The 23690-nt window shown below is 35.5% G+C and overlaps 2 protein-coding genes across 2 annotated transcripts; one reads left to right on the top strand and one right to left on the bottom strand.

The window, feature by feature from the left end:
* Positions 1-1417: 1417 nt before the first annotated feature.
* Positions 1418-12165, top strand: LOC136797863 (adhesion G-protein coupled receptor G6-like). Its single transcript, XM_067054445.1, has 9 exons — positions 1418-2108; positions 5237-5419; positions 6797-7053; positions 7233-7382; positions 8613-9147; positions 9382-9610; positions 10410-10699; positions 10861-10933; positions 11251-12165. Exons 1-9 carry the CDS (start codon positions 1424-1426, stop codon positions 11603-11605), a joined length of 2757 nt encoding a protein of 918 aa, XP_066910546.1. The 5' UTR covers positions 1418-1423; the 3' UTR covers positions 11606-12165.
* A 1582-nt stretch (positions 12166-13747) lies between these two features.
* On the bottom strand, positions 13748-23220 carry LOC136797862 (uncharacterized). The gene is made up of 13 exons (XM_067054444.1): positions 23148-23220; positions 21694-21851; positions 21238-21331; positions 20824-20967; positions 19492-19573; positions 19091-19193; positions 18414-18636; positions 17619-17711; positions 16924-17156; positions 16322-16505; positions 15843-15988; positions 14895-15317; positions 13748-14342 (listed from the first exon to the last, which is right to left on the bottom strand). The coding sequence occupies exons 2-13, from the start codon at positions 21827-21829 to the stop codon at positions 13873-13875; spliced, it is 2331 nt and encodes a 776-aa protein (XP_066910545.1). The 5' UTR covers positions 21830-21851; positions 23148-23220; the 3' UTR covers positions 13748-13872.
* Between the last annotated feature and the right edge of the window lie 470 nt (positions 23221-23690).

The raw sequence follows: 23690 nt of genomic DNA, 5'->3' as shown, positions 1-23690 counted from the left end.
TTTGAGCTTTTAAATCCTGAGATCCTAAGGTCCATAAGTCTCATGTTAAAACTCAGAGTTGAAACTCTACTTTCCAACTGTAGTTTAACGCGCTAAAAAATCATTTGTGGTGTTTAAAATTTTGCCGGGAAATCCCCTTTGTCTCAAATATTTTGTCCATGATTGTATCACTGTAACGGACGTTAACATCTTCTACAGCCGGTAGAGTTTGAGGTTTCTTCGAAACTCTCCCGCCGATTTTTTCCCGTATACCGCCATAACGCCATACCACCATATTACCCGCCTTTACTATCACTGTAACGGACGTTAACATCGTCTACGCTGTAGGTTGAACCCTCGACCTTAAACGGGACTCTTTCGAATGTGACTCTTTTCTTTAATATACTTTATTCAAAAAGTTGAAAATAACAAAGTCCAAAACTTTGACCCTGATAGAAGCTTTTTTTCAAATTTAGTGATTCTGGAACAGTGTAGACAGTTCGGAGGATATCACTCGGGAAATGTAGCCCGCAAAATTTTTGGCAGCTCGTGTATTTCCCTCATGAAAAGTTTCACATTTAAATTTTTTAGTTTTGAGTGAAAGTAAAATAAGTCAAAAGTCAATAGAAAAAAATGACAACAGAATTAATTTCTGACAGACTCGATGATTTTTTTAAAGAATTCTGGGAAAAAAGTCCCCTTACATCCCCGCAAAACCTATGACATTTAATACAAAGAATTAGTAGCTTAGTTTTTATTTACCAATAACAGTACACGACCTCTGCTTATTCTTTCTTACTTTGATTGGCGTTTAAATAAACAACAAGCTTTGTATTTGTTTGTTTGTGCCTTTCAATTGCCGTCATCTTGCTACTTTCGCTTTTCCCGTTAAGAAATTTGTGTATAAAAGTTGGTGGTGACAGACCAACATTTTCAATTAACGAATTTATCATTGAACACACGGTTGTAGATTGGAACGTAATTATATCTTGAAGTACTATTTAAAGGGGGTGTACGGTATTTCAGAATTGCGGAAATCAACCCTATTTTCTTCGGAATTTTGGAAATCGTGCAAAATTCCTTCGGTATTTCGGAATTCTGAAATTGTTTCGGTATCGGAAACCCATGGATTTTTGCATCGAAATTTCGGTATTATAAAGTTTTTATTCCCCTTTTTCGGAATTCATGCATGAAAAATCAAATTTGATGAAAAATTAGCCAAAACAAAGAAAAATACCACAAAAAATGGTATCGGAATTGCAAGTATTTTTTTTACGGAATTTCGGAAATTTTGGAAAAATTATTCGGTATTTCGGAAATCGCAAACCCCGTACGCCCCCACTTTAAATGGTTGTATATTCGAACGCAATTATTTTTCGAAGTCATACTAATACTGCTTGCATTCTTTTGGTTCATAATTATTCTTTATTGCAGCTAACTTAAAATGTTTGACGAGAAACTTTGGTTCTTGGTCACACTTTCTATCGGTCAATGTATGTCAGAACGGTATTATCTACTAAAGGATAACCAAGATTTAGAAAATTTTGGAGATAGTGGTTGTGTTCCGTGGAAACTTCGGCAAAATCGATGGGTAGCATCATCACAAACCGACATGTGCGATCTTAACGAAAAGGCAGGTCATATGAACCTATTTGATGCGAAAAAGATTTTTGGACATTTTGTCGTCCAATTTGCATCGTGCAGTAACATTACACCGACAAATAAGTGTAACGAAAAAGTTATTGTTAGATTTACTTTCTATGATATGAGTATGAAATCAGGAGAGAGATATGTTGTTCTTGATATTGACCAAATGGAGTTTAAACGTAACTCTACGATCAAGTTTTCTCCAATTATCGACATTTCAACTGAGCATGATAATCCCGAAACTCTTGTCGTTATAATCTACTCTAGAAATTTCATAGGAAACATTTCTGAAGCGTCTATTTGGATTAATACTTGTTCTAAATCGCAGAGAGGCAATGTAGTTTATCCATTCACTGTTGCACCAGTTGATGACTCGATTAAATATGTTAACGGTAGTTGCATACCAAACTCGATAAATCTGTCAACGTCTTTATATGCTGAATGTAGCAGCAATGGATATGGGAAACTTCATGGGAAATGTGGTGAGCAGATTTTTTTGTTTATTTTGGTAATCTCACTTCTAAAAATTTAAAAAGGTGAGGGCTACTTGAAATAAATTTAATCAAACTTAAACATAAACAAGTTGCACTCCAATTTTTAAACTTTGTTTCAAGTGGCCCACCTACATCAGAGAAATCTTAACAAAAAATTTTTTGTCACCATCACATAACTACAATGAAAAGTTTTAAAAGTTTTCTATACCTGTTTTTGTCAAGACAGAAACTGTTGATTAATTTCTTTAACGATTTTTGTTTCAGAAACCAATTTCTTTTGTCATTTGAGGCGGTGGCGTGATTCAGTTTTCAAATGTTTCTATTCGAAGAAAAATGGTGGCCCAGACCTTAAGTGAAATAATTTTGGCGGAAACCTTCTTTTAACTACAATCCGTGCCATAATATATTTGCACTTTTGGCTAATTTACCATTTTTCAAAAATTGAAGTTCGAGCGAGAATGTCAATTTCAGGCCCTCTACTTGATTTCATCGATTATTTCGATCTAGGAGGGATTTATTGGTTTCTAGGCTATATTTCAAGCCCTACTGGACCATTTTTGAACTTTTGGATCCTCAGATCCTAAGGTCCTAAGTATGAAGTCTAGCGTTAAGACTCAGAGTTAAAACTCTACCCTTCGAACCAACTTTCGAGCACTTACAAATCGATTGTGGTTTCAAAACACCCCGGTGAATTTCCCGTTTGTGCCAAGTATTTTGTCCCTGATTGTATATTTTATAGCAATTCAATTTCCACGTCTCTAAAATCCGAATTCACCAAATTGAATCCCCGCCAAATTTAGAAAAATTGATCAATCGCCATTTTAAATATTCAGATACATATAAGACCACTGCCTCAGGGTGATTAGTTTCTAGTAACAGTATGCAAGTGGGGGTAAAATGAATTTACAAAACTAAAATGAGAATTTGCACTCAGTCATTTATTGAGAATTTGAGATTGTGGATATTTATATAGGAATGAGCTTACAGCGATGTTTTTGCTCACCAGGGAGGATGTTTTGGCTGTGTGAAGGAATACATCCGGGCCTATACGCTTTTTTTTATAAGAATACACTTTATAAGAATGTCCATGATGACAATGACCAAAAAATTAACAATAATGCTAAGAATATCACCATCATGGAATTTTGCTACTCAAGCTAAGAATGCCATTTTTAGAACATTTTCAATTATAAATTGTCAATTACCTCCAAGTTAGGCTCCCTTTTAGAAAAATGCCATTTTATGCTTGAGACGTATGTACTAAATGTTAAATCTAGTCTAGGGATTAGGATCCTAAACTACAATGCTGTAAAAATATTTTAGGATGATTTTCCCAAAAGAGTTAAAAATATCCATGATGAAATTAATTTACACCATTATTTAAAAAAAAGCGTGTATGACACAGGGATGTGTATTATCATTCGTAATGATAAAATATGATAATGTCTAATTTGATAAAACGCGTCTCGATATACATAAAGTCATTCAAAACCTTGTTATTCTCAGGCTGCGTTTAGGCCAGCCTGGCATTTGTAATTGCTTGCAGTATTCTTTTGAATTCTATTGGTCCGCGCAATTGTTCGGTTTGTCAAATGCCTAATGATGCCAGCGTGTTGGTATTTCGTTGGCATTTGAAATGCCATTTTGAGCAAAGGAATTCCCTTTTCTGGCATTTCAAATCAAACAAAGGAACCAAAACAAAGAGAAAAAATGACATTTTTTATTTTTTAAAGTATTTCCACGTTTTCTATTCAGTTCTTTCTATAGATTGTAAAATTTGCAAGATTTGCCATAGCCTAGCCTAGCCTGGGAATCCAAGCTCATAATCTTAGAAAAAACAAAAAATACCTCACCTCACAAAATTCTAAAATTATAGAGCTTGGTGCAGGTAGATTAGTCTGATACAGAATGATAAACAGTCTGTGTGTGAACCCTTGTTGACAGACTTTCTGAACTTTGGAAACCCATGTAAACACACATAATCAACTTACTATAAAAACTCTTTCACAAGTTCTAAGGACTTTCAAAACTACTAAAAACCACATCAAAACATCAGCCACATGTATTTAGACATCCAGCCAACAGCCATTTTGTTTCTAAATGAATCTATGTTTTCATTTTCATTTGTTTTCCTTTTTCTGCAGAGTCAGCTTTTTCCATAAATTATGCGCGCGCATCGAAATTATCAAAATGCGCGCGAAAGTACTGGTAAGTAATACGCCGAAAGCTGGCCAATCAGGCCGAACCTGCATTGCAGGGAAAAATCTCCCTGCAGGCGAGTTACCTGCGCCAAGCGTTAAACAAGCAGCAAAAATATCATAAACTAGACTGTGAACAAAGTTTAACGCTTGGATTCCCAGGCTAAGCCTAGCCCTACGGCAAAAAGTTTCAGTCTTAATGACTGCAGTTTTTGATTGTTTGATCTTTCAATTCAGTTGAACTTGAGGGAATCACCTTTTCAGCAATGACTCTAAAAAGACGATTCCTTAAATGCCATGGCAGAAAATACAATGGAAAAGCTATTAAAATCGAATCCCATGAGCAAATGCCAAATTACAAATGCCAGTTGGTCTAAACGCAGCCTCAAAGTATTGTTGCAAAAATCCTTTCATGCATTCAAACATAATGAATGTTTGCAAAAGTTTTAGCTTTTGTATCAAAATTGAAAAATGTCATTTGGGAAAACTTATTGGGGTGTGTAAATGTCGTTTGATTTGAAGTGATCATTCTTTGAAAACGAGGCCCGTAGTTTATTTATCTCAAGAAGTGTGTATTTGAAACCTTTTATGTCATCAATTTCTCACCGAAATTCTACCGTGGTCCATATATGACATAATAATTATCATACCATAATTATCTCGTTATGTCGACATAATAATTATCTCGTTATGTCGACATGATAATTATCTCGTTATGTCGACATAATAATTATCTTATGTCGACATAATAATTATCTTGCACAATAATTATCTTGTTATGTCAACATAAATGATCTCGTTATGTGGACATAAAAATTATCTTGTGTTTATTATGCTATTACCCCCGATTATAGCATGTCATATATGGGCCACGGTAAAATTCTTATACATTCGACTGAAAATCTTTATCATTTTCAGTTTGTAGGGATGGCTATTTTGATCCACCATTCACAAGCGGTTCATGTATGAAGTGCGGTGATAACTCATATAGACTGGCAAACGATTCTTCTCAAGTCTGTCGCTGCTTACATGGATTCTCACGGTCACGGAATGTCTCTGATGAACATCTTTCTGAAACACCTTGCAGACTGAGTGAAACTGGTAAGAACGCAAATATTATTAGACGGTCGCCCTCGATACAACGGTGCCCCGGGGGATATACTACCCTTGCCGACCAACCGGGGTTTGCCGGTGAGGTCCGAAAAATATGGTATGATATTCTCCTACGTGGGACTCGTTTTTTGAAAATTTTACCAAAGTTTCCGAAAGATGTGAACCTGAAATCTACTTTCTTTTTCAATAGGATTTTTTGGCTAATTTTCCAGTGGAAAGGGTTCCCAGTGGGTCTGTGAGAAGGGGGTGTAGTGATGCGTCCTTGATGCAAGAAATAAACACATTAATAAAAAAGTGTAAAAAACTTTGCAGAAATTTTTCGTTGTAGAAATACGCCACTTTGATGAAATTTGTTTCAGGTGGCTACTAAAGGGCTCTGACCATAGTCAAAAATCAATATTTTAGTTAATGTCAATATTTTGGCTGAAGGTTCCTTTTAGGAACTAGCAAAAAACTGCGTTTACAGAATTGTGAAACATCAATTCCTTCGTCAGATATTTAGTATCGAACTTTGTGTATCTAAGACCTCATTTTTTTAAATCAAAACTCTCTATAAAGTATGCATCATGCTAATTACGGCAGAATAATTACAACGTCCATAGAGATTTGTTGTAGTAGTCAATATCTACATAATAGCATCCAAAATTTAGAAATATCTCTTTTGGGGATTACGATCTCAAAAACAAGTTCTCTGTAAGCACATTTTCTTCCTCTGTTATACTGTTTCACTGCATTTTTTTATGGAACTAAATTCCCATAATAGCAATGAATCATCATTTATTACTTTCATGATAATAAAATTGATTAATTTATGCAATGATGTCATTAAGAATAGTTATAGCTTAAATCTAAAATTTTTAAAACCTTTTGCACGATTGAAGAATCATGTAATTCATTTTTAAATAGCTAAGTTTGAATGCCGGTAATTAACCTTTTTGTTTCAAAATTTCTTTACACTGTCCGCAAAGAATTGAACTATTTTAAATTTTGCGGAAAATTTTGTGTCAAAAGTTATGACTCTTTTTTTAAGCAAAATCCAGATGAAAAATTGATGAAAAAAACACTATTTTGAAGATTTCGAGACAAAGAAGCATTTACAAAAATTTTCCGCAAAAGTTTTTATTGTTCGGTAAAAAGCTTGGTTACATCAGTCAGAAAACACATTCTAAACACGGCAATTATGAAAAATTCACTATGGTCAGAGCCCTTAAGTTTATTTTTCAAATTGAACAAAATGTTTCTGATGATGATTTATTTCTCCTTAAAATATTATTTTGCTTCATAAAGCCCGACAAGTTGCAATTATACGCTAGATAAGTTATTCTGTGACGTCGATTCAGAACTTTTTCCTTATTCTATTTGAAGTACGGTGTCCCGCAGAAAAGATTGTCAAAGCTATAGACGAGATTTATCACTTCAAATCGATTCAAGTGGGTGAGGTGCAAAATTTTTCATGTATCTATGGTCAAACAGACGAAGCTAAAAAACTTGAAAGAGCAACAATATTGTCTCGAGCATGTGCGTTCGTCAACGGATCAAAAAGTGTAGCACAATGGGAACCACTCGACATATCCTCATGCAGAAGGAACGATCAGGAAAAGCAACTTCTAAATGTTGATTTGGTGAGTTAGTTGTCCACACATATCTTTTATAAGAACATCCAAAAAGCCTTCAGATGTGCTTAACTTTTTGAGATTCAAGCCTAAAGTCATTTAAAATGTTCATATTTTTATCATTTTGTGAGTATTTTTGTTCATATACTAAGAATAGACCTTTTCAGAATTCACGATTTACCTTTCAGAGTAAAATTGACAGTGAGACTGTTGGCGAATTTGCAAAACAGATTAGCAAGTTGACGTCCAATACATCACTTATCAACAACAAGCAAACCGTTCAAAATTTAATCAAAGTTCTTGAAAAAATTATGAACATTCAAGACACAAAAATTGAGGTAATGCTTTATAACAGCTCCTGCACCAAAGGTAAACATTAATTCTTGAGTTTAACCGTAAGTCTGACCTTCAGAGGCTCCTAAAATCTAAATATTGTACACCAATCGATGCAGAATTACATCAGGGATATGTTATAGCAGAGCTGGATGAAGGACGAGAATTCCTTAGCGGATTGCTCCTTAGTCTTTTCTATTGTAAACTGTTCATAATAGAAATCCATATCTGTCCCCTTGAGTGTTCTGTTTTTATAAGAAAAATGAAGCAGACAAAGTATTCATGCAGTACGCTTGCATATATTTTGCTATGATGTTCCCGCTTTTCATCAAAATAATATTTGCAAAAGATACCCCAAAAGCTTCTTTGTAAATGAAATCTAATTTTATCAACGTGTGTTATGAATTTGAGAAGCTTTCATGATTTCTCTTTAAAAATTTCGGATGTAAATATCTTGACAAATATTGTTTCAATTGACTTGAAATTTTTTCCATAATCAGACATACCGACTTGCTATCTGAAAATATCAGTTAGAAAGTGAGGCACCCCGCGGTGTAGCGCGGTATTTCAAATGAAAAAGAGCTATTTATAATCTTACAGAAGAAATTTCTTGTAACTTTACTAATGAAAACAATGTTTTTCATTTTTTTAAATTGTCACTCACCAATGTTTTACAGACCCTCTTGATAATTAAAAGTTTTTAATCGTGAACAATAAATGCAGCAGCAGAATCATTGGCTAAAAAGAAATCCAAGTTCCACGAATTTGTAATTAAAAAAGTTTAATTTCATATCAAATTTTAATGTCAGGGACAGAGATAGAACAAGGCTTTTTCAAATGTCCGTTATCCAGCTCCGCTATAACATATCCCTGATTACATATAGATTCCAAAGAATTTAATGAAAAAGGCAAACAGAGATTTCGATATAAAATGTACATGTTTTTTGTAAGAGCATCCAAAATTCTGAAGTCTTCGGATGTTCTTGTCTTTTGAGTTTTAAGCCTGAAAATGTTCTTAACGTGTTCTCATTTTTCCAATTTTTTGAGTACTTTTGTCTATTTTCCTAAGAAATCGGGTATTTTAGAGTATCCAAAGCCTTAAAATGTTCTTAACTTGTTCTTAACATTTCGGCCATCGAATCCTCATGTTCTTATGTAGTTTGTTCTTATAAAAAAACGTGAAGTGCAATTTTAATTTAGTGTCTAAGGTTGTCACCATTCACTTAATATTACAGGTCAAAGAAAACGTTTTGAAGATTCTGGACAACATCATTCCAATCAAGGATTCAATCATTCAAAACGAAAACAAAGATCAACTTCTTCATTTTGTTGAAAAAATCACAGAAAATATTCAACAACCTTCGTTCAATTATTCCGGACAATATCTCGCTGTTTCGATCCAAACGCAGAATAGGTCGCAAGCAACAAATATAAAAAGTTTTGACAATGATGAGAAAATTGAAATTGAGTTCAATAACCATGACAACCTTACCGTCGTTGGCAATATTGGTCAAGTGTCTTCCATATATATCCCAGAAACGACTTTCACTGATATACTAAGCGACATCAAAATCATATCTACTGCGTATAAAAAAGACACTTTTTTCAGTACAACGCCATCAAACAAAACACAAACTGGCAGTTACATTATGTCAGCATCAATCAAGAGTCAGCATATTGAAAATTTGACCGATCCAATAAAATTGAAATTTAAAATCGATGAAACAAAGTGCGATGCCTCAAACGGGACATGCGTTTTCTGGGAAACAGGTTTAAATTCTTCTTTTTTTTTTCATTTCTTTGGCGATTATTTCTTACCTGGAGCAATCCCAGCTGGCACACAACGTTGTTTCGACGTTTTTCTAACGTTCACGACGTCCATATAACGTTAGAAAAACGTTGAAACAACGTTAAGTGCCAGCTGGTATCCAATTAATTTTTTCATCATGTGATATAAAAACATCAAAATGAAATGATGTGTAAATTTTTTTCTTTACTCAATAGACGGTAACTATTGGTCAACTCGTGGTTGCACAACCTTGGTGAATTCGAAAAATGAGGTCACATGTGAATGCAATCATTTGACAAATTTCGCCATTCTTTTCAATGTTTATCAAGTAGATGAAGATGTGTTGAAATCACAAGAAGTTTTGAATTATGTTAGTTTGATTGGTTGTGTTCTATCCATCGTTGGGTTATTGGCCACTGTTATTGCTCTTGGATGTTCGACTGGGTAAGAATCTGACTGGAAGAAAATAAATTAATTCTCACATAGAATGCCTTCTTGTAACAAAAGAAAACATTTTTAACTTAAATTCTAGTTCGGTCAAAATTGATAGTACTAGTTTTCCCGACCCGATAAGGTTGATAGCGAATTTATGCATTTGCACTGTTGAGAAGGGTAGGGTGACTGAAGCAATTTGTCGTCCTCAGCTGGTCAGGATCTAGACAATTCAGCAACTAATCGTCTCCGTCGTAGAAAAACACACATACATAAACCAACTAATGATGAGCTTTGTGATAACGTGTAAAAGCACGTACGTGTGATGTAATCCCTAAAAATTGGACCTGCATCGCTGTTAAAACTTGTGAAACTTTCAAGACAATTTATCTTCGCTGCATTTAGCCCCCCCCCAGTGTTTTGCGTGAATGCGTGAATGGGCTTTTTCACTTGAATGCATGAAAATAAAATAAAAATTGCGTGGATGCGTGAATTGGAAAGCTTTGTGTGAACAAAAATTGCGTGAATTGCGTGAATTGCGAAAAAAACATTGTGTGAATGCGTGAATTTGGGAAAAGAAATTTACGTGATTGCATGAATTGATGGTCCGCTGGGGAGGGGGGAGGTTCATTTAGAATGAAGGATTGAATTTATTTTCAATCTAGCGTTTGCAATCAAAACCACGCGGGTCAAGCGTCTTAGTATGGAAAATAAATGGTTTCATTTTCAATCCAAGGGTTTTGAATCTAGAACATTTTCAATCGTTATAGAATAGAAAGGGCTGAGACGTATCTTTATTATTTCCTTGTAGGCAAAGAAAAACCCGTCGTAAAACCGGTCAATTTATGATCATAAATTTCTGCATAGCTTTGGTTCTTCTGCTTATTGTGTTTATACTTATCACCAATATGGAACACTTTCATCATTCTTCGACTATTTTATGCCACAACTTGTCTGCCATCTTACATTTCACGATTATGGCAACTTTCTGTTGGACGGCCGCCCAAGCGATCTTTTTGTATAAGAAAACTGTTCTGGCGACCAAGAATTTTCAAGGAGATAACATGAAAAGCTACTATGCAAGTCTCTGTCTTGCTTGGGGTGAGTTTCTCAACTTTTGGTTTTGTTTTAAGCTCTATGAAAAGACAAAGCAACGCTGTCAACTTTTGAGTAATTTTTGACACTGTCAAGATGAAATATATATTATTTATTGGGTGGTCATCAAAGATAGTTATAACAGTTGGGACTTGTGTATTCTCTAGGCTTACCGATGGTCGCTGCTGCAGTAACGTCAAGATTTACCAAAAGCCAATTTGACAGACCTGACAATGAACTGTAAGTGGCAGGACTTTCAACAATCAATAAGGACTCGTAGCTAGGGGACACTCAAATAAGAGTTTCATTATCTGCAAAACTTTCTGATTTTTTCCTTTCCCGATGGCTTGGTAATACATCTTGTTTGCCTCGCAGTTTTGATGATGGAGCTCTATCTAGACAGTGATTCAAATTCACTGATTCAGATTCCCCTATTTTTTTACCATACAATAATGGACTTGATACAGTCGTGAGTGTTGACATATTGTCATAAAAAGGAGAACTAAGAGACAGGGTTCTATTTTGGAAAAGACTACAATTAAAAAGATTTTTTTTAGATGTATCATGAAAGGCGGCATTTTCATTTATTCGACGATCATTCCAATCGCTTGCATCATTTTGTTCAACCTCATTGTTTTCATAATGGTCATGCGCAAGGTTCATGGTCATTTCAAAACACGTGCTTCATTTCAACAAAAAGAAGACAAGCAGATCTGGAAAAGAGCGAAGGCTATAATGATTTGTATGGTTCTATTAGGATTGACCTGGATTTTCGGATTCATGGCTGTTGGTGATTTACATGCTCCTTTACAATGGCTGTTTTGTATCACGAATACTTTACAAGGTGTTTTTGTTTTTGTTTTCTACGTTCTCTTCAATGATGAAGTGCGAAAAGCTTGGAATTCAAGATAGTCTTCTGCGTTAACGCTTACTTCACACAAAACCAAGGAAAAAACATCGGAAAATGAATTCAAAATCGGAACATTGAGAAATCATACAAAAACTGAACAAATGAAAGACAAATCTGAAACTTTTTAGGACTATTCGACTCAGGTCACATGGTTTGTCATTCCAAGAAAACTTTTCATAAATTACGTCACGAATATCACTTGCCTCGTATTCAAATAATTACCATGGTGATTATGTCCCTTGAGACATTGAATGATCTATTTTTATGAATACCTTATTGGTATATATTTTCGCGTGTTACAAATTTTCGCGAATCGCGAAATTTTTTCGAAAAAACGTGTTTCGCGTGTATTAAATTTCGCAATTGCCGACTTCTGGAAAATTTTCGCGTGTATTAAATTTCGCGATTCACTAAAGTAGGTATTTTCAGAAAGTGGGAATATAAAGCAAGAAAAAGACTGATTTTGCTTGAAACACAACGTTTTTGATGTAAAAATGCTAACAAAATACTAAGAACAATTTTTTCGCGTGTATTTAATTTCGCGATTTTGTAATTTTGAAAAATTTAAACAGTATTAAATTTCGCGAAAATTGGCCAAAAAACTCCCGTGTAAGTAAGTAAGTACCTGCGAAAATTTGTAACACGCGAAAATATATACCAATAAGGTAGATAGTACTTTCAATAAAACCCACTGGGAGTTACGTCATCGGGGAAAAAATATCGGAGTTTTATTTAGTCGGGTTTTTTTTTCCTTGAAGAAAAATCCGTCACCTAGAGGCATTGTCGTCACTTTCTCTCGACCAAAATTTCAAATTCATTACTTTCCCCCGACATTTTTTTCCCCGATAAGGTAATCACCATGGCAATAATTTCAAAACGAGGCAAGTGATGTTCGTGACATATTTTATGAAAATGTCAATTCCTTGCCAAAAACTAAAACAAGCTAAGACCATCCGATCAGTAAAAACAAGTATTGAATCCTGGGTCGAGTCACCTCGTTCATAATTAAGTGTAAATTTTAAATGATTTTATAGTAATGAAATAATTTGTAAATACACGTTTGTTTGTTTTTAAGAAACCAGTTTTACCAAGCAGCCTCAATGTTTATTAAGAAATTGGCCTTTTGAGCCTTAAATGTTTCTTACATGTTTCTAAACTTTGTCAAGCTTAAAGGACGCATGTCGATAATACAATAGTCTAATGGACTAATCTACGGTACTTTCCTTTCTTCTATATTGATTTTCTGACTTTCTCAAGTACTCTTATGTAAGTATTTTTCTGGAACTTTGCCTTGATTGGAAGGTTCTTTAAAAAAAAAACTAAAAAATGTGTATTTTCTCATTCTCAGCCTCAGCATGTTTTGTAGATGTTTTTTAGTTTTTAGGGATTCTGAGCCTCATGTTTCTTAAAAGTGTGTTTCTTAAAAAAAACAAAATGTGTAATGCAAAACTTAGATGGGGGAATATAACATTTTTTGGAAATTTACCCTCCGGACATTTTGACTTTTGCCCCCATGGACAGCAGGTCTAACCCCCCGGACAGCAGGTCTAACCCCCCGGACAAGCATTAGCTGAATTACAAACAGAGCAAAGTTACCCCCAAATAAGCGTATGGATATTATGTTTTTGTACGGTTTGAGTGGGATAGCGGTTTTGTGCTTATTGAAAAGATCATTGTGATATTACACTGCGTAAACACCTTCATCACAGTTTACTCCGCTCTAGGAAAAAACTTCTGTTTTCGAATCTATTCGCCCCCTTAAGCTGTTCCCACAAATTTAAGTGTGAAGTGTGCAAACTATTTGTCACTACCATGTGGAAACCGCCCTGTGTCTGATTATACTGACATGGTTTCCACCAGACGATGTTATCGTCCGTTACAGGGATAATAAAGGCGGGAAAATATACATGCACGGAGTTTACAGCCGTTATGACGATATGCGGAAAAAAATGGACGGGATAATTTCGAAGACCGCGCAAACTCTTCCAGCTGTAAACTCTTATCGCAATAAAACCATTTGAGAATTTTCTTCGGCTTTGGGGTGTTGTTTTAGATAGTGATTTGTCTTAGACTCTAGTCTAGGTTTCCACAAGAAAACAAAAATCATTACACACTTAAAGCGAGTAGACTAAACACCATGATTTATATATTTGCGTTAATATTATATTTATGACTGTAAATGCCAGTAAATTCATAAACTAAAACTACTATAAAGTCAATTATATGATGTGCTGTAAAAGTCGGTCATCTTGGTTAGGAAACAACAAAATCATTCAACTGTATTTGACATTTCTGGCATATTTTTTAGCTTTCCATCTTTGTCAACCATATAGAAGAAGGCTTTTCCATCCTTAACTGTGGTTTTGTCCCAATTGCTGTTCAAATCCAATTTGGTTGGATACTGGCTCGACAACTGCATGACACCACAGATGTTTTGAAGATAAGTTGGTGGAAGCTCCGTTGAAGCATTTCTGGTTTTCTTGTTGTCTGGACCAAACAATTGTTTCAATGAATGAACTTGAAGGTTGTAGACACACAAATGATCTTCTTCTTCTGCTTGGATTCTATCCAAATCAAACACCAAATTTGATGCATTCCAAGCTTCAGGCTCAAAGTTATCTTCAGGCCGATACACGATGAAATCCTCACTCTTATACATCTCTGTTGTTGCAGCCATATTATACACATAATTATGGACCGTCGGGTTAAGTATTGTTTTTAAATCGACCTTCCTTTTCCCTGTTTTTCAGATGAAATAAATTATAAAGAGAACGTTTTTTAATAAGAACATATAAAAATCTTTTAAGCTTTCAGATGTTCTTAACCTTTTGAGTTTTAAGCCTAAAAATGTTTATATCATTTTCTTATTTTCACCATTTTTTGAGCATATGTCCATTCTCCTAAGCAATCGGGTGTTTTAGAGCCCACGAAGCTAAAAACGCTCATAACTTATTTGTTCTTATTAAAAAAACGTGTACCAATGATTTTTGACAAGCTGAACCTTTCAACCAATCGATACCGGCCGGAAGTTCCCATTCAAATTCCTTTAACGTACTTTTCATAAGTAGCTAAGATATAGTTGAAAATTATATTGAAAAAATTCGAGTCGTTTGCAAAATCTTGCAGGATAAAGTTGTAAAAAGGTCTATTGGTTAATTGGAACAGGGGTTTGGTCCCTGGAGAAAGTAGAGATGAAAGGGTCAGCGAGAAAGGGGTTTGGGAACTGGGGGCAGTGTCAAAACGGACTTTTGAGTCAATAGAACCACGAATTCAAACAGCAAGTAAACTTACAATCGACTTTCCCGAACATCGGTCCTTTGATAGGTTGGAACCAAGCTCTGCGTTGTGGATTCCTCACATCATAAGCTTGAATGCGTATCCAAGCTACTTCTGACTCGTCAATCTTTTCAGTCAAATCCAATCTTGTTCGGTAGTCTTCATTGAGTTTGAAGTATCCACGATGGCATTCAATCTGTTTAGTATCTTCCTTATGAACTCCAACGGTGAATTGCCAAATAATATGTTCAGCAATAATTTGAGATTTACAACTTTCTTCACCCTTCTTTTGAGCTTTTGGCATGGTTAGAATTAACACGTGAAGATCGTCAATAAAGGTATTGATAGCTGCTCTTGGATTTTGTTGATCAATAATGATTGGGTAATTTTGTTGGATTCTGTTGTGTCGGTCACGGTAGTTGAAAATCTCATAAATACCTGGAGAAGGTATAAACATAGATATCTTATATAAAACACTAGATAGAGCTACTCTGTATTTCCAAAGCAACGGCAGGTGAAGCAAAATAATGCGCCATCTTTGCTGAAAGTAAGTCACAGTTCGGTACCAGCAATTTTTTCAACCAAGCAAAAAAAACTGATAGACGCGGACAAAAGATGGGCTTGATCGATCAAATTGCCGGCACCAAACATTGGTCTACTTTATCAAACATGGTGGGTTGTTTTGCTTCAGCTAGGGACAGAGTAGCTCCATCTAGTGTTTTATATAAGATATCTGTGGGTATAAAGGAAGGACTTCGTCAAAGACTTAGTGGTATAGAAGCTATAGTTGTATCTCTCTAAATCGATTTTAAGGGGATTTGGATTTTCATCGAATAAGGGAACAAATCGAATAATAGAGTGTCGTTTATGAAAGTTTCTTTGTTGACGATGATTTTTAATACTCTCGAATAACGGAGCGTATTGAATGGTAGAACGTCGAATTAGAAAGTGTCAACTGCTCACCCGTGTGTCCGAAAAAATGTCCGCTGATTAAATAATCCAAGACTTCACTTTCCCCTTCATCAAGCTGAGCAACTTGAGGTACATAAGGTGGTGGTCCGTAAACTACACGCTTCAGTTTCATCTCAGGATCAATCAACGTGGTGTACCTTCAAGAGTCAAGTATAAGTTTGAGTTATTTAATCGTAAGACTTTTTCCTGCCTAATCAAAAACTCATTTGTGACAAACGAACTTGACTGCCGTTGTCATCAGAGTTCTCTTAAACTACTTAATGCGCTGTTCTGTGGCGAAATCGCTTCTAGTGAACAAATTACATTGGTCTGTATATGAAATCTGTAGACTTTATTCTTCATTTTGATGTTTCTGGTTTACCGCACTGCATCCTTTTATAAATGTTATTACTAGAATAGCAGTGCTAGGCGGCCTGTAATTAAAATAAAACTTGGAGCCGTAGGACACAGAAAAAAATTTAAAAACATACCCAAAAATTGTATCCTGCTCATACGGCATACCGCCCAGGAAAGTGCGATTTGGATTGTTTGGATCCGAGGTTTCCTTTGGTGTTTTCTTCAAAGTCAAAGCATGGAATTGATGATCAATTTTGAGTTTTGTAGTTGTATGTTGGCGTGGTTCAGTTCGCACCACTGCAGTCGTTTCTTTCGTCTCTGAAATGGTTCAAATAAAAGATTACAGTTTAGGTTCCACTTCAAGTTGGAGAAAGCTTTTCATGATGAAAGCAAGGGGCGGGAGGTAGACGGTAAAAGGGGAGAGAGAATAAAGCCCATTTCTTTATGTTTTCTCCTCTAGCGAAAGACAAAGTGAAATTTTTCGCTCTTTTAGATAGCGCCTAGGCATCCCTATATGGTTTACTTTCACGAATTTCATTTTTTCAATGTCGAGCACACTACGTGAGAATAAAATTTTATGGTCCTTTGGTAACTCAAGAGAAAATCTTTCTAAAATGATGAATTTGTTTTTGCATTTTTATAATTCTGCTTCTTAAATCTGCCAGTGACTTTATTGTGCATTTATGTATAAAGAAACCAAGATCCTCATGGATCTTTGAAACTAAAAGGGACTGACCTCTATCGACTTCTCTTGTCTCTCGGACATACATAGCATCATTGGCGGACACCATTTGCATATAACTTCCGTATCTCAATGAAGTCTCCACCAGAAATTCACCAAATTCCAGGGGGTACGAATTGAACCAATGGAAATAATTATTGGGTGTTCCTTCTTTGTTATAAAGGAAACCGTTACCACCTTTCCAGGGATCATCTGTCTCATCCAAGGGTGATGCTGAATAATAGTATCTAAAAAAGGATTTAAAATACTTGGGAATTGAGGCCTATTGTATTGCCATTACGAAAGCCTACAGTATAGCATATTGTCAATTTACACGTTTTTTATAAGAATAAACTATATAAGAACATAAGGCTTCGACGCCTTAGGCAGAGGTACTATTAAGAACAAGTTATTTTAGCTTTGCAGACTCAAAAACACTCAGTTTCTTAAGAAAATAGATAGAAATTATATTAAGAATATGTTAAAAACATTTTTAGGCTTGAAACTCAAAAAGTTAAGAACAAAAAATCTCATAAAAAATTACTCGGAAAAATAGTAAGGGAAGGTTCAATAGGAGAGATCTTTGCTTCTAGCCTCAAAATTTATTCACTTAGGCCCATCTTTGCTTTCCCCGATGTAGTATCATGATAGTAAGGCAGTGTGTATAGTATATTTTGAAGAGAAGGGATCAATTAAGGATATTCTCTTACGTGAAATCATTGAAGACTTCTACACCGTGACATCTATCTCCCCATCGACTTAACTGATCTGCACCAAAAGCTGGAAAGGTCATCACTGTCGATCTAAAATAAGACATAATCTCCATTGAGTAAAGTAGAACCGAAAGGGTACAGTCGCCGACTAACGCTAATACAAACTCGAATGAAAAATTCCATTTGTTCAAATTTCCAAAGGATTCGAATTATAGAAAATATTAAATGAGGTTTCCTCTTTAACGAGAACTGAGAATTAATTTGAATTATGTAAAAGGATTCGAATAATAAAAGCTAAAATTATAGCAAGAACTCCCTGTAACTGATTACAAGAGGTTCAAAGTTTGGCCAAGACCTAAGTGAAAATTGAGAAAAATCGGTCTTAAAAATTTAATTTTGATCCTCATTAAATCACTTATGAAAAGAAAATTTACCAATCAAGAACCTGAAATTTTTGAGAAAAAACATTAAAGCTTGAGCAACCTCGTGTAAGAGCAACGGTTTTTTGGTTTTAAGCAACGGGTGGGCTTTAATTCTTTTTCAATTTGTTATTAGCAGAGGACCTCTATCATGGAGACAAGAGAACGTTTGAAATTGGACTAGAATGGTTAAAAGGTACGTTGATACATAATTTAAAGTACAGTTGATTCTCTTTAATTCGATGGGACCAAAAGTTTTCGTCGAATTAGAGAAAGATTCGAATTAGAGAGAGAGTAATTTAAGCCACTTTTAAGCTGATGAAAACAATATTCTAGTTCAATTTACAGAATTAGAGTGATTTGACTTATATACCTTCCCTCTGGAACTATGTTATGTTTTGGGTTATTAGCGTTACAGATGGACCATTGCATTGCATCGACTGATTCATCCACTAATGTTGTTTCAGCTCCCCGGTAAGCCAACGGATGAACAATGTAATTGTAACGTTTGCAGTATTGAGGTTCAGGATGCATTGATTTCAAGGAAATGATATGAAGATATCTTCCCCATGGGTTATTGAAAAACCAATAACCACCTTACGTAAAATGAAAGAGTTTTTAAAATTCAAACTGTGTAACCATGGTAGATCAAAGTCATTTAAAAACCAGTGGAAAGGTCCCTTCCTTAGTGGCAATATTGAAGGTTGACAGCCATCCCAGGATTTTCCACTATCTTTTCAACATTATCAAAGAGCTCCAGACAAATAGTGGCTAAATAAGTGCCTATTTCCATAGTATATCTTAAATTCCTAATTCAATGCTGGCACACAATCAAAGTATTTGGTATTTTCGTTTAATTTTGGAAGATCTAGGGAACGATGCTTCTTTTTAACTTAACATTGAACGAGAGGACTGGGGAGACTAGTTTTTATCAAATTTTCACTTCAAAATATATCAAAATTGTGTCAATTACATCGCAGAGTTGTTTAGTGGGTGTGAAAAATGAAAACTAGTAACATAGGATCGCCAAATGTATCATAAATCTTTTACCGTGATATTCATCATCGGGAACGATTTGGTCATACTTCAAATCCCACTCAAAACTTCCCTCATTCTCTGCGTGTGGATCATAGTCCCATAAGTTGTTTTGGATCTAAATATCAAGGAAATTATTAGCCTATACCACCCCAGAGCAAACAAGACCGATTTTTGCTTTTTGAAAATCTTGCCGTGTGTTGGTCTTTTACGGTCAGATGGATTATGTATCTCTAGCGTACTTTGTGATTCTTTTTTCTATTACTTGGGCACTAAGACAAGGGGTATAGAAATATTAGAACATTGGTACTTTTTCTATTTGAGGCTAATTTGTGAAAGACGATATTGTTGCATAATGTATGATGTTTGAATTTCACGAGCGATACACGTAGAACACTGCAAGGCCGCCTTTTTACCTCGTTACCACGGATTTGCATGAAATGTCGGTTTTGAAAGAATTCATTATGACAGCACCATTTCTTTTGACCAGGCACAAATCTTAAAAATAGGTAAAATTAACCAGAAGAAAAGATGAAATGGTGAATTTACCCTGTTAGTCGCGCGGCTGAGGTCGAAAAACGTTTCATTTCGTGATACATCTTTTAGATTCCAAAAAAAACAACGGAAACTCGCGAATTAGTATGTGTAGATTACAAATCAAAAAAGTTTCCACGATATTATTGTGCAAGTAACGAGTAATTGGCGATTTTTTGCGTTTCCAGGCAAAATTGCAAGGCCTGGAAATTCATGATTTTTGGGGGGTCTTCAAATTAAAAAAAGACCTATATCACATGATAGAGCTCTTCAAACTGAGCAAAAAAGTGTATTACACCAAAGTCCCAACTTCTCTAGATCAAAAGTTATGGGCCTATTTGTGGTCAAAAAGGTGTTTAATTTTGCATAAATTAATGCAGATTGTGGGGAAATTCCCTGTTTTCCATCGGTTTTTCACCACAAATAGGCCAATAAATTTTGATCTAGAGAAGTTGGGACTTTGGTGTAATACACTTTTTTGCTCAGTTTGAAGAGCTCTATCATGTGATATAGGTCTTTTTTTAATTTGAAGACCCCCCAAAAATCATGAATTTCCAGGCCTTGCAATTTTGCCTGGAAACGCAAAAAATCGCCAATTAGTCGTTACTTGCACGATAATATCGTGGAAACTTTTTGATTTTGGAATCTACATATACTAATTCGCGAGTTTCCACCAAAAAAAGTTACTTCTAAGAGGTGTATCACGAAAATCATTTTCTAGCCACTTTTTTCGACCTCAGCCGCGCGACTATGTGTCACTAAGCCGGTGGCACTAGAAAATTCGGCCGAAATTTTGTCCTTGATGGGAAAAGTACTCCACAGTTTCAGCCCCACTGAAAAGGTAGCTTTGATTTTAACTTTGATCCACACGTATTTGAAATTCAATAGAAAATATGCACTCCAAAACCATCACCACAGACTTGGTTGAGCTCCCCAAACTGCACGGAGAAGTTCCACCGGGGTTGTGAGACAGAGATGTATTTACCCTTAGGAAAAGGAACTCCTCCACGGGAAAGGGTGAACTTACCTATGGGGAAGGATATACCTACCCAGGGAAAGGGTGAACTTACCTATGGGGAAGGATATACCTACCCAGGGGAAGGGTGAGCTTACCTATGGGGAAAGGTAAAATTAACAAGGTAAACATAAACCGTGGACAGGTTAATCGTACCTAGGGGAAATGGAATCATACCAAAGGGGGAGTGTAAACTTACCCAGTCCAATTCCAAGGTTTATCATAATGATACATGGCGTAAAGATGAGAACCGCCAGCGACTGCAGCTGGCATTGGGAAATCAAACCCATCTGTTTGACACTTGTTAAAATGGTTTGCTATTTCTTCTTCAACTGACCGAAAACTGAGCAGAAAATAACGACGAAATTAAATTGCCACATAAAGTTTGGGGATAAAAGACGATGCTACAAATAGCTGATCTCAAATAGGTTCAAAATTTTGAGTGTGAATAAAAAGTGTTTCTTTAGCCAATAAACCTTATCGACACTTCGAATGATATAGAGGACCACATTATAAATTTTTAGAGGCATTCTTTTTTTTTTGGAACTTAAACCTACCTATTCTCAGTATGCAAACTATTAAAAATATCAGTTGCTCATTTCATTATGCTTACCCATCAAGCCAAGAATCTTCTTTTTTCATTGGGGCGCCAAATTTATCATAATATTCAGCATGCATTTGTTTTCCATCACCATTTTTGTCGTATCCTATGAATAACCAAGTGTAATTTTGCAATGTTCTCTTCTGTAAAAGACCATTAGCCTGTATGTACTACACTAGCTCAAGACACAGTCTTTGCGGAATGTTTCTTACGAAGAAAGTTTTATTACAGGCTAAAAATGCATCTAATTTTGGATTCTCTTTATTTGAGGGTTTGGCTATTGATGAGACGGATACAATTTTCTTTGAAAGATTATCGTAATACTAAAAGTTAAGAACATTTAAGGCTTTAGAGATTCAAAACAAAATGAAGGAAATGGAGATCATGTTGAGAACATTTTTAGACTTAAAACTCAAAAAGTTAAGAGCATCCGAAGGCTTTGGTCGCTTTTATTAAAAAGGGTAATACCTCTCAGATGTATATGCATGAAAAGGTGGACTTCTTCGCCAAAAGCTTTGATGATTGGTCGGTTCGTTCTCTCGAACTGAACATTCAATTTACGAACATGTTCATGAAGATTTTTTGAAGTTGAATTCAATGCCATCTTACCAAAATACACAAATGTTCTAAAAGTAAAGTATAGAGGAGATTGTTTCAGGTAAATATTTTTGAAAGTTTGTATAGATTTGTTGTAGAGTCGCAAGAGAAGGACCACGTCCAATTTTGAAAGCCTGAAAAACGGTTTGAAGCTCTATAATTAATGGGGACGGTAACTTTCTTACAACGGGGGTGGTGTACACGATGACAAATGTGCATTATTCTTTACTTTTTTGTTGAAACCATATCATATGATTCACCTAAACCCTATTAAACTTTTTCATTGCACTGTGGTAACAACAACTTTTGCTTTTTAGATTTTAAATATTTCACCTACAATCATGAACAAAAATGTTGAGACGAAAGCTAATTCTAAGCGGCTCCCCCCCCCTTTCCCCCATTTTCAATTTTCAACGCTTGGTGTGACAGCCTTGCGGACTGAACATTGCAGCTGGGGAAAGGGGCTTTTTTCTACATTTTACTGCAAATTCCTGTGTTTTTCTCAAACATTTCTGACCATGATTGTAGTTCCAAGGATAGAAATTAGTTTTATGTCAAATACACCAAATACGACGAAGTTATAATCAAGAAAAATTCCAGAATACGGATAAAAATGCCGATGTAGTAAGCAGTCGAGGGCGACCCGAAGGCTCCCTTTTCTCTAGCTGTCTACCCGAAAGTAGGGGAGGACGCCACTCCTTTCCCTGGATTTCTCTACTTACCCTTGACCCGTCTCTTTAGTTGCTGAGCATCAGCAGAGAGGCATCAAGTACCATTTTGGGAATACTTGGTATGACCCGGCTGGGGATCGAGCCCTCAACCTTGCGCACCGTAGCTATATGCTCTACCTTCATGCTACGGTCGCTTTATTTATAGATCGCTAGATCTATATATAAATGCCGATGTATCAATATATTCAAAATCTACATTTTGATAATGTGATTCTCCTAGCTCTTATTTTTAGCTTCCTCTACCTTTCATTGTCAAGGCTTGGGGACACGAGAAGTTCTAACACAAAAAAAAAGTGCATGTCTCATGGTTTCTTTTTTGGTTTCATCGTACAAAAAGCGAGGAAAATACCCAAAAGACACGCTGTCACACATTTTGTCCCAAGGACGAAAATGAGAGAAGCACAAATGTTATTAAAATAAAAATGGGATGGAGACACAAGAAGGCGTTTCAGGTTGGTGGGATGAAGCATGTTGCTTTGCACCAACGCGAAAAAACTTTCTCGTGTCCTCAAGCCTAAAGTTAAAAGATTAATTCTAATTCTACAAAAGTTATATATATTAAGAATGGTAATAAGAAAGAGAAAAATGTCTGACCTGATTTTATCGGAGGTATGACTTGCAGAAGCGTCAAATGGAATATGATAACTAAAACTATTAGAACTGCAAATTTAATCATTGATGCCACTAAAAACCAATTGCGGCGAAGTGCGTCTAGCAATATTAAGCCAGTCTTTAAGTATTGTCTATACTCTCCATCGTTAAGTTTATTTATAAAGCGTAATGATGCCATGATGTCTGTCACATCAACGATGGAGTGTCTTGATAGAAACCAATTCCCTTATATGGAATTCAGCACTCTTCACCGCAGTTTCTTTCTGCGAATCTGAAGACGACGGAGAAAGAAGTAGCGATGCGAAATTGTTTCCAGGTAGTGAACAAAATTTTGTGGGATAAGAATGAATTCGAAGAATTATTTTTCATTTTAAGCTCTTTTTGTCAAGTTTCATCAGAACTATTGAATTTATAGTTACATCATCAACAATAGTGTCTTGCTTTGGACCATTTTCCTCAGGCGAAAATAAAAAATTGTAGTGTTTCCGGAATGCGGGTGGAGGAAAGAAGCTCTCGTGTGGTCGG

This window comes from Clytia hemisphaerica, unplaced genomic scaffold (assembly GCF_902728285.1).
Source record: "Clytia hemisphaerica strain Z4C2 unplaced genomic scaffold, Clytia hemisphaerica genome assembly, whole genome shotgun sequence".
NCBI lineage: Eukaryota > Metazoa > Cnidaria > Hydrozoa > Leptothecata > Clytiidae > Clytia > Clytia hemisphaerica.
This window is presented reverse-complemented; position numbering and strand designations above follow the sequence as displayed.

What these genes read in the sequence shown, in the direction of transcription:
- LOC136797863 (XM_067054445.1), top strand. Translation starts at nt 1,424, where the DNA reads ATGTTTGACGAGAAACTTTGGTTCTTGGTCACACTTTCTATCGGTCAA. An exon ending in GAAACTTCATGGGAAATGTG is followed by an intron (nt 2,109 to 5,236) that starts GTGAGCAGATTT and finishes TATCATTTTCAG; the next exon opens with TTTGTAGGGATGGCTATTTT. An exon ending in GCTCTTGGATGTTCGACTGG is followed by an intron (nt 9,611 to 10,409) that starts GTAAGAATCTGA and finishes ATTTCCTTGTAG; the next exon opens with GCAAAGAAAAACCCGTCGTA.
- LOC136797862 (XM_067054444.1), bottom strand. Translation starts at nt 21,829, where the DNA reads ATGGCATTGAATTCAACTTCAAAAAATCTTCATGAACATGTTCGTAAA. An exon ending in AAACCTTGGAATTGGACTGG is followed by an intron (nt 19,574 to 20,823) that starts GTAAGTTTACAC and finishes CCTATTTTTAAG; the next exon opens with ATTTGTGCCTGGTCAAAAGA. An exon ending in TCCCGATGATGAATATCACG is followed by an intron (nt 18,637 to 19,090) that starts GTAAAAGATTTA and finishes ATTTTACGTAAG; the next exon opens with GTGGTTATTGGTTTTTCAAT.